Here is a 22108-nt window from a genome sequence, read left to right as displayed (position 1 = left end):
CTACACATAGGTCCCACTATCTACCCACTCATTATGCAAAAATTTATTTATCCAAACCTTTCTATGCACACCACAGATTCTCATATCCATACATCCAGAGTTTGCCCACTTCTTTACTTTCTTGCTTGTTTGTGCTTTGATGGTCAGCAGCAGCCATTTTAGGGCAGAGACCATGGAGAGGAGAGAAGGGAGGAGAGATCAGACAAATCAGAAAGCAGGAGAGATTGAACAAATTTCCTGCATTCCTGTTCACTTGCAACATATATTGTTGCAATGTAGATTATTCAGAAGCTGTTGGTTATTGGCTCTTCAATAGAAACACAAAAGTAGGGTGGCAAATAGGATTTCTAAATAAGTTTATCCATACAGTTATATTACTTAGCTTTAATAAAGTGTTTCACTTTATATAGAGGCCTGCGTCAACAACCTTACCTTATCTCTTCCTTCCTGCTGTCCTGAAGGTTATTCACTCATTCACTTCGCAGCCATTGTTGAAACCGCAATGAGAAACTTTATTTATAGTCATGCTATCTTTTAAAAAGGCTGTCAGATGGCTGGCCTGTGTAGATAACCAGAGGGTTTGAGCTGTGCCATAGTTTTCAAGAGTAATAAACTTGATACTAGGAAGTGGTGTAGTACTTACCATTTTCTACCATGGCGCTTTCAGTCATTGGCAAGCTTGGATTAGTGTTGATACAAATGAAAGTGCACTGAGGACTCAGTGCTAATAAAGCAGGCAGTGGAAAACTTCAACATTTTGATTAATATGTTTTTTCAGTCATTCTAATATTTCTTCCATAGACTAATCCAACTTACCTGGCAAAGCTGATCTTCCAGATGCCCCAGAATAAATCCACCAAGTTTATGGATACAGTTATCTTTACTTTGTACAACTATGCTTCTAATCAGCGAGAAGAATACTTGCTTCTGAAGCTGTTTAAAACTGCTCTAGAAGAAGAAATAAAGTGCGTATATTAAAGGACACAGTGGCCCTACATTTTATCTCCATTTTTTAATCATAAGACTTCTGTGTCTTGCCTGTTTAAACAAAATTGTAAACTGTTAAATTCCCTTCTGTTGTCTCTTGTTCATATAGTGGGTTTTTCATCGCAGGCAGAATTGCCAAACGTAGGGTGTTTGCATCATATTAACTGAAGCAGAATTTAAGGGATCAAACCGTAAATCATATCAGTAATGGTTTATATGCAAGCCATATTCTGTACTTCTGTATCAGAACCATCCTTCACTTTAGTTATCTTTACATTGAACAGAATTGTTTGTTGCCAAATTCTGTGAGCATGTTTGTTCTTGAACAGTTATTAGTGAATGGACAAAATGGAATGAGCCATTGTGCTTCACTGTGCCCATTCAAAAATCACAGACATAGGTTTTAAATCTTAAAGTGTAATGTAAGTGCTGGTTATTTTTACTGCAGTTCCAAAGTAGACCAGATTCAAGACATTGTCACGGGAAATCCTACAGTCATCAAAATGGTTGTTAGCTTTAATCGAGGTGCTCGAGGGCAGAATACTCTGCGTCAGTTGTTGGCACCAGTGGTGAAAGACATCATGGATGATAAATCTCTAGTCATCAACACAAGTCCCGTGGAGGTCTACAAGGCATGGGTGAACCAATTAGAAATGCAAACTGGAGAGGCCAGGTAATTGTGCAACATGAATAAACTGTATTTATTTATGAAGAATGTCCAATGCTTTTTAACCATAGAACTCCTTTAGGACAATGAAATGATTAATCAGTAGACATTAAAATGAATATGAAGTGTTAAAACAAATCGTATGATCTTCAGATGAAAGATGTAAGTAAAGTTGTATAAGTAACTCAAATACTTATTCAATAGCAATCATGTAACATGTTGATTTACTGTTTCCCAGTCTTAGCTATTTGTGCTGTATTAATGTTGCTCTAGGGGATTTTTTTTCACTTTGGAGCCTAATTCAGAAATTACCTTGATCACATGGAAGATAGTTCCCTGTTCTCCCTATGTATGAAAGACAAAGAGAGAGGGGGGAACATGAGTGGGGCTAATAATAATAATAATAATAATAATAATAATAATAATAAATTTATTATTTCTACCCCGCCAATCTGGCTGGGCTTCCCCAGCCACTCTGGGTGGCTTTCAACAGAACATTAAAAACAGAATAAAACATCAAACATTAAAAACTTCCCTAAATGGGGCTGCCTTCAGATATCTTCTAAAAGTCAGGTAGTTGTTTATTTCCTTGATGGGAGGGCATTCCACAGGGCAGGCGTCACTACTGAGAAGGCCCTAATAATATGATTTCCTTCCCACCTTGAATTATTTGTTACAGGTTTATAATTCACTGCTTGACCAAAGTTCTCAACTGAGCAAGTAATTAAAACTAGCTGAACAAATTCAATAATTAGACATATAAAATTATTTTATTGTAACTTTTTCAGGGGGTGTACTATTCAAAACATGATTCTCTTGCTGTGTATAGCATCTCCTCTCTATTTCCCCAGCAAATTACCTTATGATGTAACAACAGAACAAGCATTGGCACATCCGGAAGTAGTGAATCGACTGGAGTCCTCAATTCAGAGCCTCAGAGCAGTAACTGATAACGTCCTTGCTTCCATATTCTCCTCTCTGAACTTAATGCCGTAAGTGAAAAGCCATAAGCAAGTTGTTTTTAAAAGCCATCTCTCATTTTTGCAAAATACTAGTTTAAATATATGCTTTGATTCATAAGAACACTTCATCAGCAGAGGGGAGTATTCTCTCTCCATCATCAAACTGGCATACTTTATATCTAATAAGCACTCATGATGTAAATTTTCTTTTGTGTCACCTTGTTTAGTTGGTTCTAAAGCAAAATGTATTGTTTTGTTTTGTCTTTTTGTTAACTTGAATTAGTTATTTTTCATCCTAAGTATCTTTCCATTATTTTCCTTTTTCATCTGTTTTTTTGCATGTAGTTATGGAATGAGATATATAGCCAAAGTTCTGAAGAACTCGCTCCATGAGAAATTTCCAGAGGCCACAGAAGATGAGCTATTGAAGGTAGATTTGTGAGGGTGGTTTGTCAGCATCTTTGTGCTTTCTGATTATGCCGACAGGCAAATTTCTTTGCACTTGGGGAAGCAGCATAACTCAGAGGGGTAGGGAGAAGGAATCTAAAAGATTCTCATCAGTGCTGTTGGACTTTACTACTTATATAGACTCTTTCTCGGAGATGGTTCTACACAAGCTGTTGAATCTCTAAGGCTGCAAGGTTTTCTATTTTAATTGTCACTTCCTAGCTTTTCACATTTTTGCTTTTGTGCATCCATCTCCCATATCTCCAAAGAGGCACATCTCTGCCCTGCTCAATATCAAATGGCTCCTGAGTAGCAGGTTGTATGGGATCATTAACAGCTGTTTTCATACTAGTGGTAGTGTGTGGAAAGCAGCAGTGACATTGATAAGCAATTGTTTTAACTGTTTTTATATATGTATCTGTTTTTGTATCTGTTTTCATTATGCTAAATAGTTTCAGGCTGCCTCTTGGGAAGCAATTCATAATTAACTAATTATTGTTATTCTAGGACACTAATGCTTAATTCTATAAACTGCTGCCTTAGCATAGCAGCTTTTAGATCAGGATTATTCATAAGTGCTTTGGGGTGAGCCTATTTCCCCTAAAATAATGAATACTTACAAAACAAAAACAAAACAAAACTTTAGTTGTGACTTCAGTTGTCATAACATTAGGACAAATACATTTTCCTGCGACCTTAGAGTAAAGGTAATACATAGAAATAATTTTCCACTGTACTTGTTCTGAAGAAGTTTGTAGAACATGTTGGAATGTGGCATTTATCCAAGCTGAAGCTTTAGACTGACATAAAATATTCTTAGGAGACCTGGCAGAAAGTGTACTTCCATAAACTGGGCATAGCTGCTCTTCTTTAGATGTAGTCCCAAATAGTGAATGATCCAAGGATGGTTAAACCTGCCTTAACTAAAAAAAAATGCATTAGGGTAAAGATGGCCCGTACTGATCTTTTTAATGCAGTGGACCTATTTTCTAAAACTTCAAGACAACAGTGGCCTCAATCCAATCCAGAAACGTCTCTACAATTATAGTAGGAATATCCTTGTCACATGGCTAGAAGTATTGATTTGACTCATAATTCAGTTTGGAGGGGAGTGAAGTAGACAGGAACACCTCGTTCCCCTTCCCCAAAGTAGGTGATGAGCTGCTTCACAGCCAGCCATCTTGCTTAGTGTGCTGGTGCAGAAAAGCTTGAAGCTTGCACCCCCAGAGTGCTGAAATCTACATTGTGCAGCAGCCATTTCTGTGACTGATAGGAAGATCTAGACTGGTAAGGGGAGGTCTAAATAGATCCCCTTTTCAGGATTTGGGGGAGAGATTGCACTAGTTGAAGGTAGGTGAAACTGTTTCCATAAATTGCAGTAAGTAAAACATCTATTATCTTGGGTATACTTACCCCCCCCCCAAAAAAAGGCTTTTGTTATAGTACTTCATCATAGTGTATCATAATTTCCCCCATAATCTCAAAATTGAACTTTGCCTCTCAGGATGACAGCCCTTACTTGGCCAGCTTGCAGTGGGGGGAAGACCATAGCTCAGTGGTAGAGCAGTTACCTAGCATACAGAAGGGGACAGGCTCAATGCTTGGTGTCTCCTGGTAGGGCAGACAATTCCTGTAACTTTTTATAGGCTGATCTTTTTATACCTCAAATGTTCCAGTTTACTTTTGCCCCACTTTTGTTATGCTATTGCCCATTTGGACAGCAGGGACGCGGGTGGCGCTGTGGGTTAAACCACAGAGCCTAGGACTTGCGATCAGAAGGTTGGCGGTTTGAATCCCCGTGACGGGGTGAGCTCCTGTTGCTCGATCCCTGCTCCTGCCAACCTAGCAGTTCAAAAGCACAAAGTGCAAGTAGATAAATAGGTACTGCTCTGGTTTGCAAGAAGCGGCATAGTCATGCTAGCCACATGACCCAGAAGCTGTACGCCGGCTCTCTCAGCCAATAAAGCGTGATGAGCGCCACAACCCCAGAGTCGGTCATGACTGGACGTAATGGTCAGGGGTCCCTTTACCTTTAATGTAACATTAGGGAAGCGTCTCGGATCAAACTAAAGCAGAATAAAATCCACCTCTCATGCGTGCAGTATTATTGTGTCATATACATATTGCAAAATACAACCACAGTAAAAGGAACAGTCTGGAGATTCCCTCAAACAATGTTACAATGTGTAGGATAAAACAAACATCATTTGCAAAAATGAACCAGAAGAAGAACAAAGTTAATTGTACAGATTGTTCACTATACCATTACATTTTCTGGATGAATGGAAGGAGCTGGGAAGAGTTTAACATTCCTCAACACATATCACTAAAGAAGTCCCTCCAGAATGACTTTTGAGTGTATGATGGACCAATATCTCCTGCTAATGAAGGATATGAAAGGAAACAAAGTTACTCCAACCTCTTAACCTGTCTTGGTTTGGTCTTTCAAAACCCTGGTATTGTGATTTAACCTTTCAGGAAGGGCAATCTGCCAGATCCAATTGTACCAGGAAGCAAGAGAAAAGTACGATGAAGTTTTCCGACTACTAACCACTGTCATTCTAGCAGTGGCTAAGAGAGAGGCTAAAAGGTCTTTGAGCATCAGTATGTTTTTGCCACAGCAACTCAAAGTGACTTGCAGTTCTTAAAGCAAAAACCAAACCCATACATACACTGAAACCAGCATTTTAAAAAGATCTTAAAGAAAATTCATTTTTTCAAAACATTCCACCCCACACAACAAGGTCGTAGATAATTAAAAGCACAAAAGCCTGATGAAAAAGGAATGTTTTTGCCTGGTGCCTGATAGGTAATGATGGTGCCAGCAGTGCCAGTAAAGAAGTTTTGAGATGGTGTTTAAAAGCTCCCATCAGCAGCCAGGGAAAACAGATTTCGAAACCTGAACTGCTGGAGCCAGCTGTATAACTTTTGGAATGGAATTCCAGAGGGAAGGAGCCACCACTGGGAAGTACCCTTCAGCCTAACAGATCTTATAGGAGCTCAGAAGCTGATCTGAAAATGTGGGCAAGTTCATATGGGTGAATAAGACCCTAAAGTATAAATACTGTTCTCAAACAAGATAAGAAGCAAAAAGACCCAGTAGGGTTTTTAATGTGTCAAACATTTACCCCAACCCCCCACCCACCCAAACCTTTGACTTGTGTTCATAACAAATAAAAAGTTTTTTTTTAAAAAAAAACATATTAAGGACTGCATAAACATTCTAAGGAGAAGTCCTATCTGAAAATGCTTTCCTCCCATAGATCATTGGAAATCTCCTGTACTATCGATTTATGAATCCAGCCATTGTCGCACCTGATGGTTTTGACATCATAGACATGACAGCTGGAGGCCAGATCCATTCTGATCAGAGGAGAAATTTGGGTTGTGTGGCCAAAGTCCTTCAACATGCTGCCTCAAACAACCTCTTCGAAGGGGAAAATGCACATCTCTCATCGATGAACAGTTACCTCTCTCAGACATACGAGAAATTCAGGTCTGTGCAAAGTAGGGGTGTGAACAGTAAACTTTGTTGTGAGATTTACCTTTTGTAGATGTCAGTAGCCAGTTAGGCTTCTCATAGACTTTGGTATTCTGTAGATAACCTAAATACTTTTCTTGGTGTTTTGAAAATAGATTTCTTACTATTTCAGCTTGTCATGCGAATTCATGCACACTGACGTTTTAATGCAAACTGTCCAGCTTAATTGGTAATTGTCATTACATTGCACAAGTTATACTTTCCTTGGAAAATAATTACCACACCATATTTTATTAAGGGAAATAATTTTCCCGCCAAGAAGAGAAGTGTGTTTGTTATTTTGTAAGACAATGGTAGGAAATATTGCTTGGATTTCATGCTAAAACGTTGGGAAAGCTGTGCTCTTTGGTCCAAGTAACGCTAGTCTTAAGTGGTGCCATCATTGCATGGGAATTATTTTGAGTTTAAATAAACTGTACAGAAATAACTTTTTAGCTGGAATATTAAAATAGTTGTCAGCCGCACTGTTTGTCGTTTTTATATTTACAAAGGCCTCCTTTTTAGATGGCTTAAAAGAAGATTAGACAGAGTCATGGAGGACAAGGCTATCCATGACTACTAAGCACAGTTGTGTTCTACCTCCAGTGTCAGAGGCATTGTGCCTCGTGAGTACCAGATGCTGGGAATCACAAGTGGGCAGAGTGGTTTTGTGCCCATGTCCAGCTGGCAGGCTTGCCACAGGCATCCGGTTGACCACTGTGGGAACAGGATGCTGGTCCTAGATGGGACATTGGCCTGATCCAATAGGCTTTTTCTTTGGTTGTTATTTCAGTGCATGTGGCAATCTTGCTTGAAACCTTAAGTCAGGCTTCCTCAAATTCGGCCCTCCAGATGTTTTTGGCCTACAACTCCCATGATCCCTAGCTAGCAGGACTCAGTGGTCAGGGATGATGGGAACTGTAGTCTCAAAACTGACTTTGAGGAAGCCTGCCTTAAGTAGTGAGGGATTTTGTTTAAATTTAAAAGAAATTCTGTCTTTTGGCTGTATGGCCTCAAGGTGGCTTTAGTATCGATCAGGGGTAGGCAGAATGTACTGATTTATCTGTGGGTGACTTGAAGTAGATCAGCAAGGGTTTCCGGCTGCGAATTGTTTAACAATGGCAACAACAACCATTTTTCCTGCCCTAAATTCTCCTGTTAAAATGAATAAATCTTGGGACCAGGGGCAAGAGTAGATTTGTGTGTGGAAAGACTTAACTCCAATCTGGTTCAATGAAATTACAATTTCCTTTCCTCCTCAGGAATTTTTTTCAAGCAGCATGTGGCGTTCCTGAACCTGAAGAAAAATTCAATATTGATGAATACTCTGATATGGTGACACTAAGCAAGCCAGTTATATACATTTCTATTGAAGAAATTATCAACACACATTCAGTAAGTGTGTGCCAAGGAGAATTAGAAAGCACTGAAATAGTACCTATTAAATTTGGGTTGTGGAGTTTTTGGAATATGGGAATAAAATTTGCAAAATGAGATAATTTGAGTATCGTTTTGCAAACAGATTGATAACAGGCACATGTAAGTGGAAGTAAACACCTTCTAAAGCTTATGGGGTTTGCATAAATATGTGTTAGTGTTGGTGAAGTTTTATTAATATTATTACTTATTAAATTTGTAGCTTCTAATCTACTAGCTGTTTTTAGGAGTACTGAATAGCCCAACAAAAAAAAAATGGACTTCTATCAAAATAGATATATGAGTTAATAATACCATACAGTAACATGCCAGATTTTGCAAAAGTTTCAACAAGGGCAATTTTCTTTACAGCTTTTGCTAGAGCATCAGGATGCCATTGCTCCTGACAAAAACGATGTCTTAAATGAGCTCCTGGAAGGACTGGGGGAAGTTCCTGATGTGGAGACATTCCTTGGTGAGCTAACAAAACAAATACGTACTTGAAAGATAGACCTAACTTGTATATGGATGTAAAATAAAAGTAGGCCTTGAACTAGATGATGGTTTGGTTTGTGCACATCTTCTAGAAGTACCTGTTCTATTTCTAGAAATTAGCTATCAAATAACTATAAGGGTAATCAATTTTTTATTTATAGCTTTTACATGCTGATAAATAATGTAGTGCCATCATAATAGCATATCTATGTGGGAAGTATCAGACAGCCTTGCTCTTCCCAATAAGGGATGGAAGGATCTATCAACTTTGAATACATATTCTTAACTGTACATAAAAGATTCTGAATATTGCTTGCTTTGGTGTAGAATTATTATTATTATTATTATTATTATTATTATTATTATTATTATTATGTGTAGAGTACACAAACCCATGGCTATATAATATCTTCCTCTGTTTTTAGTTTGTTCCAAATTTAATCTCTCTTTACAATCCTAAATTACACTTTTTTCCTCCCCTCTACAGGGGAAGGTGCTGTAGATCCCAATGACCCAAACAAGGAAAACACTTTAGGTCAGCTTGTGAAGACAGAAATCTCTCTTTCACTGACCAGGAAGTATGACTTACGGGAAGATGAAGAACAAGATATTAAGGGCCTGATGATGAAGTATGTTTTTTTAATAATGCTTTTGCTGAATTTTACTACTGTAATTTGCTACTAATTGTACAATTTATTGCCTTGTGCCAAAGAAAACCTTCCATTCTATGTGAGCCTTAAATAGACGAGCAGACATTTAAGGACAATATATATAATTTATGCTAAGGAAGATTTAGTATTTGAAGCCATGCAAGCAGTTGTATGATAAAGTGTCATTCTTTAAATTATTTTTAAATCCTTGGTTCAAGACCTAATCACAGTGGCACACACTGAAATCAGTAGAGCTCCCATGAAAGTGTGCTCAGCAAAAGGGATTCAATAGACAGATGGCAAACCAATAAGCAAATACCGTATTTTTCGCTCTATAGGACGCACTTTTCCCCCTCCAAAAATGAAGGGGAAATGTGTGTGCGTCCTATGGAGCGAATGCAGGCTCCTTGGCTTCACCGCGACGCGCCTGTCCTGGAAGCCGGAGGAGGAACAGGAGGGTCTCCTGTTCCTCCTCCCGCTTCGCAGCGACGCGCCTGTCCAGCGAAGCCCGAGGAGGAACAGAAGGGTCTCCTTCTGTTCCTTCTCCAGCTTCGCTGAAGGGCGCTGCACCTTCTCCCTCTCTGCGCAGCGCCTCTCCTGTGATGGAGGGGCGCTGCGCAGAGAGAGAGAAGGCGCAGTGCCCCTTCAGCAACGCGTCTGTCCTGGCTTCTGCTTTAGCCCTGCGCAGCCTCTTTGGTCAGGGGGAGCCTTCATCCCACTGCCCTGAAGAGGCTTGGCGCGGTTACCCCAGAAGCCAGAACAGCCACACGGTATCCCAGAAGCCAGATCCCTCTTGCTGTTCTGGCTTCTGGGGTTCAGAATAGTTTTTTCTTGTTTTCCGCCTCCCAAAACTAGGTGTGCCCTATGGTCCGGTGCACCCTATGGTGCGAAAAATACGGTAATTGAGCGTTTTCCCAAGCCCTATTACATATTCCGAAGCAAAGTCTGCACCTTTTAATCAAACAGAATCACACTGTATATGGACACCTCAAAATGTAAATGTTGGGTTTGTATATTGGTATTCAGAGGCAACTTTACAATGGGATACTCTTGGAAAACCTATAGAAAGAACACACAAGAACTGTTCCCTAATAAGGTTTTGTGAAAAAGAGGATGTTTGAAGAACAGGATACAGATAAGACTTCACAGAGAACCATAGGAAACAGCTGTCTTGAATTTTTCACTGTTAGAAGGAAAGATACACTGGAAGAACTTCTTTAAATAAAAAGGCACATATATTCAGAGTACAAATGTGGTCAAAATTAACTTGTACTTTTACCCTCTGCTGCCATTTTACGTCATAAGGTTGATGCAGAGAGAGTAAAATGGCACAGCTTTCCCCCACTTTCAGACATCTAGAGCCCTTCCCTCCACCCCACCCCACCGGGTTTATATTTTTAATTATTTATGCACACGTTTTCCCGTGACATTTAGCAAAAATATTGATATAATATCAGAATTAAACAAAATGCCAAACTGATCAAAAACATACATCCAGTCCAAAAATACAGCCAAGTGGGTAAAACCACAGCTAAAACCAGTTCATGCTGTGTGATTGAATGTCTGAGTGAATAAAAATATTCTTGCCTGGTTTTAGAATTTTAATATTTCCGACACTTCCGTCCTTAAAATATTCCATTTACGGTGACTATTGCCAAGAAGAAGAATGTTTAAGTTTTGGTATTTGTATTAAACTGTTAGATAATGTCCAGTGTTTCCCTTCCACTGCCGTCTTCTCTGAGGGGTTGAGGGAACCTTGGGATTTGTGGCGATGCAGGAAATTGGAGAGTGAGAAATTGGAGAGTGAGAAAAAGACTCTGCTTGCAAGTGGAAATCAGTTGTGCAGTTGGGTGGACATCGTTGGATGATGTTGTTTGATACTGAAATGCCTTTCTGTAAAAATCGTAATAATTCAGAATTTTCCAACTTTTTCCCTCGTTAAGGACAAAAAGGCTTATTATTGATGTGATACGAACTCAGCCAGGAGAGACACTTGTAAAAATCCTGGAAACACCAGCAACTGAAATTCAGGTAACTAATCCTTCTCCCCCCCCCCTTCTTTTTTTCAACTGCATCAGACCAACATGGCTACCTACCTGAATCTAATCCTTCTTCTATCTGAGTAGAATAACTTCGGTTTTACTGTTGGTAACCAGGCCTTAAAACAAAATGTACTCTTCTGTTTTGGCATCTTTGCAAAATGTTTGGAATCTGAAGACATATAGGGTAGATTCAACTAGTGAAAGAGGGCTCCCCACCCCTCTTCTCCCCCTGAACATCCTCTCCCCAATTGACTGTGGGAGGTCTGGAGAAACCCCAGAACAGCATATGGTGGAAAGAAGAGAAGAGATCATTTCATCAGATATGACTGAGACACTGTTAGTGGGTGGTTCCCGAGACCAGATGGATGGAAGGTTGCCTGCTCTTGATGGGATTACACTTGGGATGGGATTACACTTGGGAGCTTTGGAGTACTTCTAGGTCACTTGAGGCTCATGTGGCATCAGTGGTGCAGTGCTTTTCATCAGCCTCGGCCAGTGCCCCTATCTGGACAGGGATCGCCTAACTTCTGTTGTTTATGCTCAGGTCACCTCTGTTATATTACTGCAATGTGTTATATTGAGAGCTGCCTCTGAAGACAGTTCAGAAACTTCAGCCGGTGCAGAATTCAGCAGCCAGGTTGCTCACCATAAAAAGACGGTTTGAGCATATTACACCCATCCTGGCCTGACTGCACTGGCTGCCGATTAGCCTCCACGCCCAATTCAAAGTGCTGGTTTTGCCCTATAAAGTCTTAAAAGGCTCAGGACCTCAATATCTCAAGGACCGCCTCTCCCGGTATGAATCAGCCTTCAACGTGCAATTATCATTCAAGGCCCTCATTTGTGTGCCGCCTCCATGAGAGGTCCAGAAGGTGACAACATGAGAACAGGCCTTTTCTGTGGTGGTTCCCCATTTGTGGAATGTTCTCCCCAGGGAGGTTTGCCTGGCGCCTTCATTACATATCTTTAGGCACCAGTCAAAAATGTTTTCTCAAGTAGGCGTTTGGTTGATCAACATTCTATTGCTTTTCAAATGTGTTTGTAAAAGGGGGGTTATGCATTTGTTTTTGCTTGATTATCTATTTTGTATTCTCATTTTGTATTTTTCTGCTGTGAACTACCCTGGGATCATTGGATGAAGGGTGGTATACAAATTAAACAAACAAACAAATACAGTTGTACCTCAGGTTAACTACTTAATTCGTTCCGGAGGTCCGTTCTTAACCTGAAACTGTTCTTAACCTGAAGCACCACTTTAGCTAATGGGGCCTCCCGCTGCCGCCGGGCCGCCAGAGCACGATTTCTGTTCTCATCCTGAAGCAAAGTTCTTAACCTGAGGTACTATTTCTGGGTTAGTGGAGTCTGTAACCTGAAGCGTATGAAACCTGAAGCGTATGTAACCTGAGGTACCACTGTAATATTCCCCCATGTCCCATCTCTAAGAGACTTTTGGCAGTGTATATGTCCCTTATCCCCCGCTCCCCTGCTGTTTTATCCTCTCAACAACCCACTAAGGTAACTTATGCCTGGGTGGAACAGTGAACCTGGGTTTTTGTGATCCAGATCTTACTATCTAGCCATTGCATGCTGGCTCTTGATTAAAGCTTTGATACATTATTTCTAAATATGTCAGTAATAATTGCATATAGCATTTTAAAATACATTGATATCCCAGCATTTTCTCATTGTACAATACTCTTGTATTATGGTGATTTCTGTAGGAATTCCTTCCAAATGCACATTTGAGTTTACAGCTCAAACTTAGCATCAGACTTTATGGGCTCTACAGCACAGTTACCTGCAGGTGTTTGTTTTAACTTGCTTAAAATGTTCTGTTGGTGTTTCACTAGTTTTCCAGGAAGAAGAAAAATATGGGCTTTGTATATGAAATGAAGTAGTTTGAACTTGAGTTTATTTGGCTTGCCACATGAACATAAACTTTATGGGGAAGCCAGGAAATTTCATGGGAACACTTGTGTTTAAAACCTCTACCCACTTTATGTAATGTTATTCTTCAGAATCTTCAGATATCACTGTAAGAAACTAAATATACAGTTTGTCTAATTGTGATATATTTTTGAAATGTCATACAAGCTGGAAAGAATTATTAGGGGTAGGAAAATACATCTAGAAGAGTAGCCATTACAGGAAAGGTTGAAGGAACTGGGTGTCCAATTCTGTCTGGAAAGCTGGACTAATCCAAAAGCTAATTAATCCACGTGGGAAAGTTATAACACCCATGAGGTTAATGCATGCATAGTTAATAGGCTTCATTGTTTGTATAAAGGTGTAAACTGCTCTTTCTCTTAGGAAGCTGAGCACTTAAAAATAATTGAAAAACGTGCAATCTTGGATTCTAAAACTCCAGAAAAAATGAAACACAGTCAATCTATTCTTGAAGAAGGGCAGCTACCACTAGAGCAAAAGAAAAGGAAAATCCAGAGGAATCTCCGGACACTGGAACAGGCTGGACTGGTTTCATCCGAAAATAAGTACCAGGAAATAATCAATGAAATAGCAAAGGTACTTTGAATATTGTTAAATTTCTCCAACTATGTTTCCCCATTGATACTAAAAAGAAAATAATTCAACCGTACTGCAACACACACACACACACACACACACACACACACACAATCAGTTTCCTTGTAAGCATGGTGCTAGTTCTCCTCCACTAAATTTTGGGCAATTCCATCATTTCACAGCAGCCTGTAATGTTTAGTAGCCACTCTCACTGTCTGTAAAGGGTTATTGGGGAGGGGGAGGAAGGGAAGAGTAGACACGGTTTCACAAGCTGCTTTCCACTTTCACAACATTGGATACAAATCTGTATGACTCCTATAGCCATCAGATTCTCCATAGCAGTTTAGCTGGAATCATTCATTGCTCAATGGAAGTACTCAAGAACAGGTAGTTTGCTTACAAAAGCATTCCCCATCAATTAAATGAGAAGCCTGACACCTCTGTAGAAGTAAAAAATAATAATGCATGTTTGCCATGTAAAAGAAATCAACTAATTATGTGAAAACTTTCTTTAAATATGTGAAAACTTTCTTTAGGATATCAGAAATCAACGAAGATACAGACAGCATCGAAAAGCAGAACTAGTGAAACTCCAGCAGACACTAAATGCACTCAATTCCAAGAAAGCTTTTTATGAAGATCAAATAAATTATTACAACACTTATATCAAAACCTGTTTAGATAACTTGACAAGAAAGTAAGTGAAATACTTTTTTTTAAAGAAAATTCAGCACTTTAGCATCATAGGTAGAAAGCTTCAATATTATCAAGTTACAGGATGGAATTAAATGTAGCACTAAAGATGTTGTTCCATCAACAGAAGCATTTCTGCTTGCTCCACATAATGATCTTTATTCTGTTCTCCCTGCATCCGTTTTGGGAGTTCACCGAGCCCTCCAGAACAGATCAGGGGATGGAGGAGAGGGTGGTGGAAGCCTTGTTATGCTAGCACAGGCATCCCCAACCTTTGGCCCTCCAGATGTTTTGGACTACAATTCCCATCATCCCTGACCACTGGTCCTGTTAGCTAGGGATCATGGGAGTTGTAGGCCAAAACTTCTGGAGGGCCGCAGGTTGGGGATGCCTGTGCTAGCAGGAGTCCTTGCTCTGGCTTCTGCTGACGGGCCTGGATAGTTGAATCACTAGAAATCCCTTGAAAACAAACACTGACCCATGCTTTAATGTAAGACTTGGGGTCAGTGTTCGAAACTGCCATTGTTCTAGATGCATTTTGTGACAGGAAATTTCATTAGGGTGAGCTGTTTGTGAGCTCTGGGTGCAGTATTGCGCCTAAGAGTTCTGATTAAAACTGCAGAGTGGAAGGAAAGGAGGACCCTTTTTTTGCATCTCCACTTCCAGCTACTCTCTGAAGACTCAAGAAGACTTAAGAATATTAGGGGGATGGGCAGGGGAAGGACTAGACCATGTGAAAAATTGAACATAATATTTTAGCTGCAGTTCATTCATTTTCAGCTTTGTATTCTTGTTATGAAAAAGTGTGCCTGGACATACTGTTCTTTTTTTTTTTTAACTCACACATATGTGTGTGTCTGTGGAGGGATAAAATATAATTGATAAATTCCCTCACCATCAGGTTGGCTCTTCCATCCATCTCACCAACCAAAACAGAATTAAGTTTTGGCAGTGCTAACTTATCTGCATAGTGGTACAGCCATGGTTACTTGATCCCTCCTGAGTAATGTTCTGAGGTGCCAGTGGTGAGTGGGAACAGAGGCAAAAGAGGGTGGGACAATGTGTGCATGTTCTGAGAGCCAATTAGAGAGGTATGGAGGGCCACATTCCCTACCTCTTACCTAAGCGGTGGCAGCTGGACATTCTGTATCACCTGACTCTTCCCAGCAGCAGAGGTGAGTGATGAAAAGTAATGGGGTGGAAACAATTGATTCCTCAGTCCTAAAATATTACTGCTTTTACTCATGAACATACTGTTCCAAAACGTGTTCCAACAAACCCTTATCCTGTGGCAAGTTATGGTTGCCTTTGTTCTAAAAACAGATAGCATGTAGGAAGAATATTAATTTGATTAATTGTTCTAAAAGCATCTGCCTTTATTAGGGAAGGTAATGTTGTATGTGGGCTAATACCTGCTTACATCTTTCACACTTTACAGAAATTCACGGAGATCAATCAAATTAAATGGGAAACAAGAGGAGAAAGGAAACAAACTCAAGAACATTTCGCTGAAGTATACAGCAGCTCGCCTGCATGAAAAGGGGGTTATACTAGGCATTGATGAACTTCAGCCTAACCAGTAGGTTTTGCACCCAGTATTTTCAGAACATTTGCTCTGCTCTTTCACTATTAAACATTTAATTGACTATCTTATAACTTTATTTACATTTTTTATTTTTTTTTTTCTCTTCTAAGGTTTAAGAATGTGATGTTTGAAATTACACCTGGTGAAGAAGTGGGTGACTTTGATATCAAAGCTAAATTCTTGGGTGTGGAGATGGAAAAGGTACAGCTCCATTTTCAGGTAAATCTTGCTTTTAATTATCTGAATGCACGTGCGTCTCTCTCTCTCTCTCCCTGTTAAAGTAGCATGCTCCCCACTTTACATGATTACAATTATGCGCATGGGGACCTGGAACATAACCCCCACGTAAGTGAGGGGATCACTGTACATGCACAAGATCAAATGGCCTTGAGTTTATGGTTGATGTGAGGTTTTAACTGGGGACTTCAGCTCAAACTCTCACTGCTATACTGCATCACTTATTGCTTAATTTTCAGTCATTTTAGTGGATTGTGCCTGTTGTCATCTTTATGTTTTAAAGTGTTTGTTTGTTTTACTTTTGAGACAAGCCTGAAACAGTCCAGCTGATACTCTTGGACTACTAAAAAGTGTCCTCCTCCCAATATATATATATGCAAAAATCTGTATTGTTATCAGACACAAACTGGTTGAGTTAGCTCCATCGTTATATCACTGGCCTTACCAGACAGAGGCCTGAAAAAATGCTTGTCCTATGCATTCCTTAATTAAGCACTTGTCTGTCTGTTCTTGCTGTACAAAGATTTATGGTATTTATTATTATTATTATTATTATGGTATTGAGGCTTTTTTGTTCGCTAGATGGCAAATTATGAGTTATGCCTGAGAAGAGGGTTGCTAGAGATTTTGCCTGTGCATTTTTATTTTTAGTATGTGATATGCATTTGAATGCAACATTGAAATAAAATTTATGGTTTTAAAATCAGTTTTTATTTATTGCAGGATTTGCTTCAAATGCAGTATGAAGGTGTCTCTGTAATGAAAATGTTCGATAAAGCTAAAGTAAATGTAAACCTCCTCATATTCCTGCTGAACAAGAAATTCTATGGAAAATGAAGCCTAATCTTATTGGACTCTGCTTCAAATAATCTGCAGTTATGGGTCTTTGTGTTTTAACTATTTGCTATTATACAGCAGGTGTTTCTTCAAGAAAGTCCAGAAGAATGTACCTATGTGCCTTTTTCATCCTTTGATACAACAGTAGTAGCATACAAAAATATGAATCAACTGAAACACTTCCAGATTTCTGTGGTGTAGGTACTCAATTAAAATGGATATGATTTAGTGGCATTGAAACACTGTGTCTCTGATCTCTTTAAATATGCAGGACATATATTTGGACAGCATATATAGAATTACTTTCCCACTAAAAATTATATACCCCAATTACCAAATACAATTCTATTTTAGACAATTATTCATGGGGAAATAAATGCTAATTTGTGTCTCTACAGAATACTTTTGGCAAATGTTTCTTTAAAGCCTATGGCTCTTTTCCAGAGATCTGTCAATTGTAAAGTGAATTATTGTGCAATTCAAAGTTTTTATAGGTAATTATAAATTTAACATTTACTGTATAAAATATATATTTTGCAATTCATTCCTACTAAAATGCACTACTGCCTCATTGAAATCTTATATACACATCCTTTTAATTTATGTGTAAAGGGGCAATTTAAATAGTGATCAATTTTTTGCAATGTACTTGAGGTATTTTAAAGAAATAAATTGTGCCTGTCTTTTTTGTAAGAAAAGGAAAAAAATCCACAAATAAAATGCAATAAATCAGCACGTAGTTGGTCTTATAAATGCTCTCTTTCAGTATTGTTGTATTGTTTTTATAACTTGTGTGTATGTTTGTGTGTGGTTAGTAACTGTTGTAGTACTACTGTGTCTGCCTTTGCAAGTGTGGAAACCTCAAGTTGTCTAAAGAAACGATTCCATTTCTAAAGATGAGTGACGTTCTCTAAATTTGAAATGGTTTGGAGGGGAAAGGGTTTGACTACAAAACCAAGGCAGTGTCCTTATCCTCTACCTCTCTTGTGTTCTACTTCCATTCCACTAGCTCAGTACACCCTGAGCTTGGTTTAAGTTAGCCAGTGTGGTGTAGTGGTTAAGAGCGGTAGACTCGTAATCTGGTGAACCGGGTTCGCGTCTCCGCTCCTCCACATGCAGCTGCTGGGTGACCTTGGGCTAGTCACACTTCTCTGAAGTCTCTCAGCCCCACTCACCTCACAGAGTGTTTGTTGTGGGGGAGGAAGGGAAAGGAGAATGTTAGCCGCTTTGAGACTCCTTTGGGTAGTGATAAAACGGAATATCAAATCCAAACTCTTCTTCAACCTGCTCCCCTTTAAATAATCAGGGATGCCCACAAAAGTGCTTTTCCTGCTTCTTTAGGGAACAGTTGCGCAGAGTTTTTCTAAGACATGCCCAAGCCCCAGCTTCCCATATGAAGGATAATATTCGTCAGCAGTAAGAAATACAAATATAACTTTTCTTACAGTGAATCATTGCCCCTGGAGGTGATTAATGCCTCCTTATGAGAGGAGACAGTGGTAAAACCACTCCTTTAAAAAACCCTCCCTGGATTCAGAAAATCTAAGTAATTACCAGTCAGTTGCCAGTCTCCCCTTCTTGGACAAGGTTCTTGAGCAGGTGGTTGTGGACCAGATCCAGGTGCTCTTGGAAACTTGACTTTCTATCTAGATCCATTTCAGTTGGGATTTAGGCCCAATTTTGGCACAGAAACTGCTTTGGTTGCCCTGTTGGGAGAAGTGTGTCCCTGTTAATTCTCCTCAACCTCTCAGCAGCTTTCGATACTATTGACCATGGTATCCTTCTGGAGCAGCTGTCTGAGTTAGCGGTGTGTGGCACTTCCTTGCAATAGTTCTGGTCCTATTTGGATGGTTGTTTCCAGGATGTGATGCTTGAGGAGTGCTCTTTGGGATCCATGGAGCCTTCAATGGAGGGTTTTTCAGGGTCTGACTTTATCCTCCATGCTTTTTAACATTTACATGAAACCACTGAATGGGGTTATCTAGAGTTTTGGAGTATGTACCTTCCATCAGCTTTGGCTTGTGGCCCAGCTGTGCCCCTATCTGGACAGGGATAGCGTAACTTCTGTCATGTATGGTCTGGTAAAGTGTCAGCTCATTTCAAAGTGCTGGTTTTGACCTATAAAGCCTTAAATTGCTCAGGACTGCAATACCGCAAGGTCCGCCTCTCTCCATATGAACTGACCTGGACACTGGAGTCATCATCTGAGGCCCTTCTTTGTGTGGCTCCTCCACAAGCAGTTCAGAGGGTGGCTCCTCCACAAGCAATTCAGAGGCAGGCCTTTTCTGTGGTGACTCCACATTTGCCAAGTGCTCTCCCCCGGGATGCTTGCCTGGTGCCTTTCCTTTTATGCTCTACTTGGGGACTTTCTAGAAGAATCTGTTTGGCCACTATGAGAAGCAGGATGCTGAATTACTGATACAGCAGGAACCTTCCTATCTCACATGCCCATCTAGAATACTATGCTACAGGGATAGTAGCATAGTAACAGTCATTGTGCAAGGGATTATGAAGAATGCATGAATAACTTTAAGCCCTTTGTATTAATATAGCATTCATCTTGCGGTAGTATATCTAATCCCAAAGATCCTCCAAGTAGCTACCGCTAGAACAAAAGAAAAGGAAAATACTGAGGAACCTCCAGACACTAGAACAGGCTGGACTGGTTTCATCCAAAAATAAGTACCAAGAAATAATGAAATAGCAAAGGTACTTTGAATATTGTTAAATTCTCCAACTATGTTTCCCCATTGATGCAAAAAAAACTACCAAAAACCCCAAACCCAATTCAACTGCACTGCAGTACACACACACACAATTTTATCATTTCTGAGACTTCCATCCTTAAAGTATAGTGGTACCTCGGGTTAAGAACTTAATTCGTTCTGGAGGTCCGTTCTTAGTCTGAAACTGTTCTTAACCTGAGGTACTATTTCTGGGTTAGCGGAGTCTGTAACCTGAAGCATCTGTAACCAGAGGTACCACTGTATTCCATTTTATACAGAGTGGATTTTGCCATGAATAAAAATGCTTGGGCTTTTGTATTAAACTGTTAGATAATGTCCAATGTTGTACAAGCAGATTTTTCCTTCCCCTGCCGTCTAAGGGACTTCAGGTAGCCTATATGTATGTTTTTCCTGCCACCCCCCTGCTATTTTATCCTCACGTTAACCCTGTACGGTACCTTAGGCTCAAAGTTTACTGGCCCAAGGCCACTCAGCAGACTTTTATGGGTAGGTGAAGAGAACCTGGGTTTCTGTGATCCAAATCTTCCTATCTAGCCATTGCAGCCTGTTTCTTGAGAAAAGCTTTGATATATATTTCTTCTAACTAGGTCAGTAATTATTGCAAATAGCATTTCAAAATACATTTTGGCCCACAACATTTTCCTATTATAAAATAGCAGTTCTTGTATTATGTCGAATTTTGTAGGGATTTCTTCCAAATACACATTTAAATCACAGCTATAAGATCAATTGGAGACAAAACATAAAGGATCTACAGCACACTTACCTGCAAATGCTTGGTTTAGCATGGTTAAAATCCCCTGTTGATGCTTTTTCTAATGTTTCAGGGAAACATTTTGATGGTCTTTGTACGTGAAATACGGTAGTTTGAACTTGAGTTCATTTGGTTACGTCACATAAACATGTGAAAATGGGGAATGCATGGGAATATTTGTGTTTAAAATCTTTCACATGCTTTTTGTAGAGCTCGTCTTCGAAATCTTCAGAGATCACTGTAAGAAACTAAATATACAACGTGGATTGCTTGTGATATGTTTTTGAAATGTTGTGCAAGATGAAAACAGTTTACAGTGGGAGGAAAATATAAATATAGAAGACCAATCATCACAGGGAGGTTTGAAGGAAATGGGGATCCAATTTTGTCTATAAAGCTGAGTAAAAGCACTTTTAAAATGAGGTGAACATGTTAACTCCCCCCCCACACACTGTTTTGGCGGTTCTTCTTAACCTCCAGAGCAGATTGGGGATCCCAGAGGAGAGAAAATGGGGTGTTCCTTGCACTGGCTTCTGCTAGTGGGTCTGGATAGTTGAATCCAAACCAACTAAAATCAAAACTGACCCATTCTGATCAAGATACGTACTGGACATCACACCTCAGAAAATTACTGAATGTTTGAATAATCCAACAAAAAATCCTTCCATGGAAGTCTTTTGATACTGTTTTTCCATTTTATTTTATTTTTAAAAAAACAACCCTCAAACATAAAACAATGAATCTGTTTTGACAGTGCTAAGCTATTAGAACAGGATGCCTGGAGGGGAATATGGTCACCTCACAATCAAGAAGGCTGTACAACTCAGAGCTCCTGCGCTCAGGTACATAATTTCTCTTCAAAACAACTCATTAACTGGGAATATTTGAAAGCTTTTACCCCCACTCGGAAGGGGAATGTCAGCAGATATGCTGAGATCAAAACAAGGTAGTATAACAAACTTTCTCAAGCCGCCGCAACATTGGGGAGAAGCCAGGGCAATGAGCCAGCACAGAGATAAGATGGGATCTAGTCCAATTAAGACTGCAGAAGGTACAGCGGAAATAGATACTATGCAGTGCTCAATGTATTCTCATTAAAGAAAGGATAACAGAAACATGGAGTGAATCCAATGTCAGAAAAATTAGTTGGAACCATATTTGGTATTTCAGTCCTGTCCTTGTAATCAATCAAATGGTAAATGAAAAATTTAAGACGTCATGGGTGGGGGGAAATAAAGAAAAATAATATACAAAGGTAAAGGTAAAGGGACCCCTGACCGTTAGGTCCAGTTGTGACCGACTCTGGGGTTGCGACGCTCATCTCGCTCTATAGGTCGAGGGAGCCGGTGTTTGTCCGCGGACAGCTTCCGGGTCATGTGGCCAGCATGACTAAGCCGCTTCTGACCAACCAGAGCAGCACATGGAAACGCCATTTGCCTTCCCGCCAGAGTGGTACCTATTTATGTACTTGCACTTTGACATGCTTTCAAACTGCTAGGTTGGCAGGAGCTGGGACCGAGCAATGGGAGCTCACCCCATCACGGGG

At 39.8% G+C, this 22108-nt stretch overlaps 1 protein-coding gene across 2 annotated transcripts in view; it reads left to right on the top strand.

Moving 5' to 3' along the window:
* Window positions 1-17793, top strand: part of IQGAP2 (IQ motif containing GTPase activating protein 2) — a 121320-nt gene extending 103527 nt beyond the window's left edge. For both annotated transcript variants that reach the window (XM_053407670.1, XM_053407671.1), the window contains 14 exons: window positions 802-965; window positions 1436-1660; window positions 2506-2646; window positions 2962-3046; window positions 6327-6559; window positions 7846-7978; window positions 8372-8474; window positions 8982-9123; window positions 11088-11175; window positions 13497-13709; window positions 14246-14406; window positions 15841-15981; window positions 16098-16206; window positions 16948-17793. In XM_053407670.1, the coding sequence (XP_053263645.1) occupies window positions 802-965; window positions 1436-1660; window positions 2506-2646; window positions 2962-3046; window positions 6327-6559; window positions 7846-7978; window positions 8372-8474; window positions 8982-9123; window positions 11088-11175; window positions 13497-13709; window positions 14246-14406; window positions 15841-15981; window positions 16098-16206; window positions 16948-17061 (2052 nt within the window). In that variant the 3' untranslated portion in view covers window positions 17062-17793. The remainder of the gene's footprint in view (window positions 1-801; window positions 966-1435; window positions 1661-2505; window positions 2647-2961; window positions 3047-6326; window positions 6560-7845; window positions 7979-8371; window positions 8475-8981; window positions 9124-11087; window positions 11176-13496; window positions 13710-14245; window positions 14407-15840; window positions 15982-16097; window positions 16207-16947) is intronic.
* The last annotated feature ends 4315 nt before the right edge of the window (window positions 17794-22108 follow it).

This window comes from Podarcis raffonei, chromosome 11 (genome assembly GCF_027172205.1).
Source record: "Podarcis raffonei isolate rPodRaf1 chromosome 11, rPodRaf1.pri, whole genome shotgun sequence".
NCBI lineage: Eukaryota > Metazoa > Chordata > Lepidosauria > Squamata > Lacertidae > Podarcis > Podarcis raffonei.
Note: the sequence above shows the minus strand (reverse complement) of the source record. Positions and strands in the feature narration are given on the sequence as shown.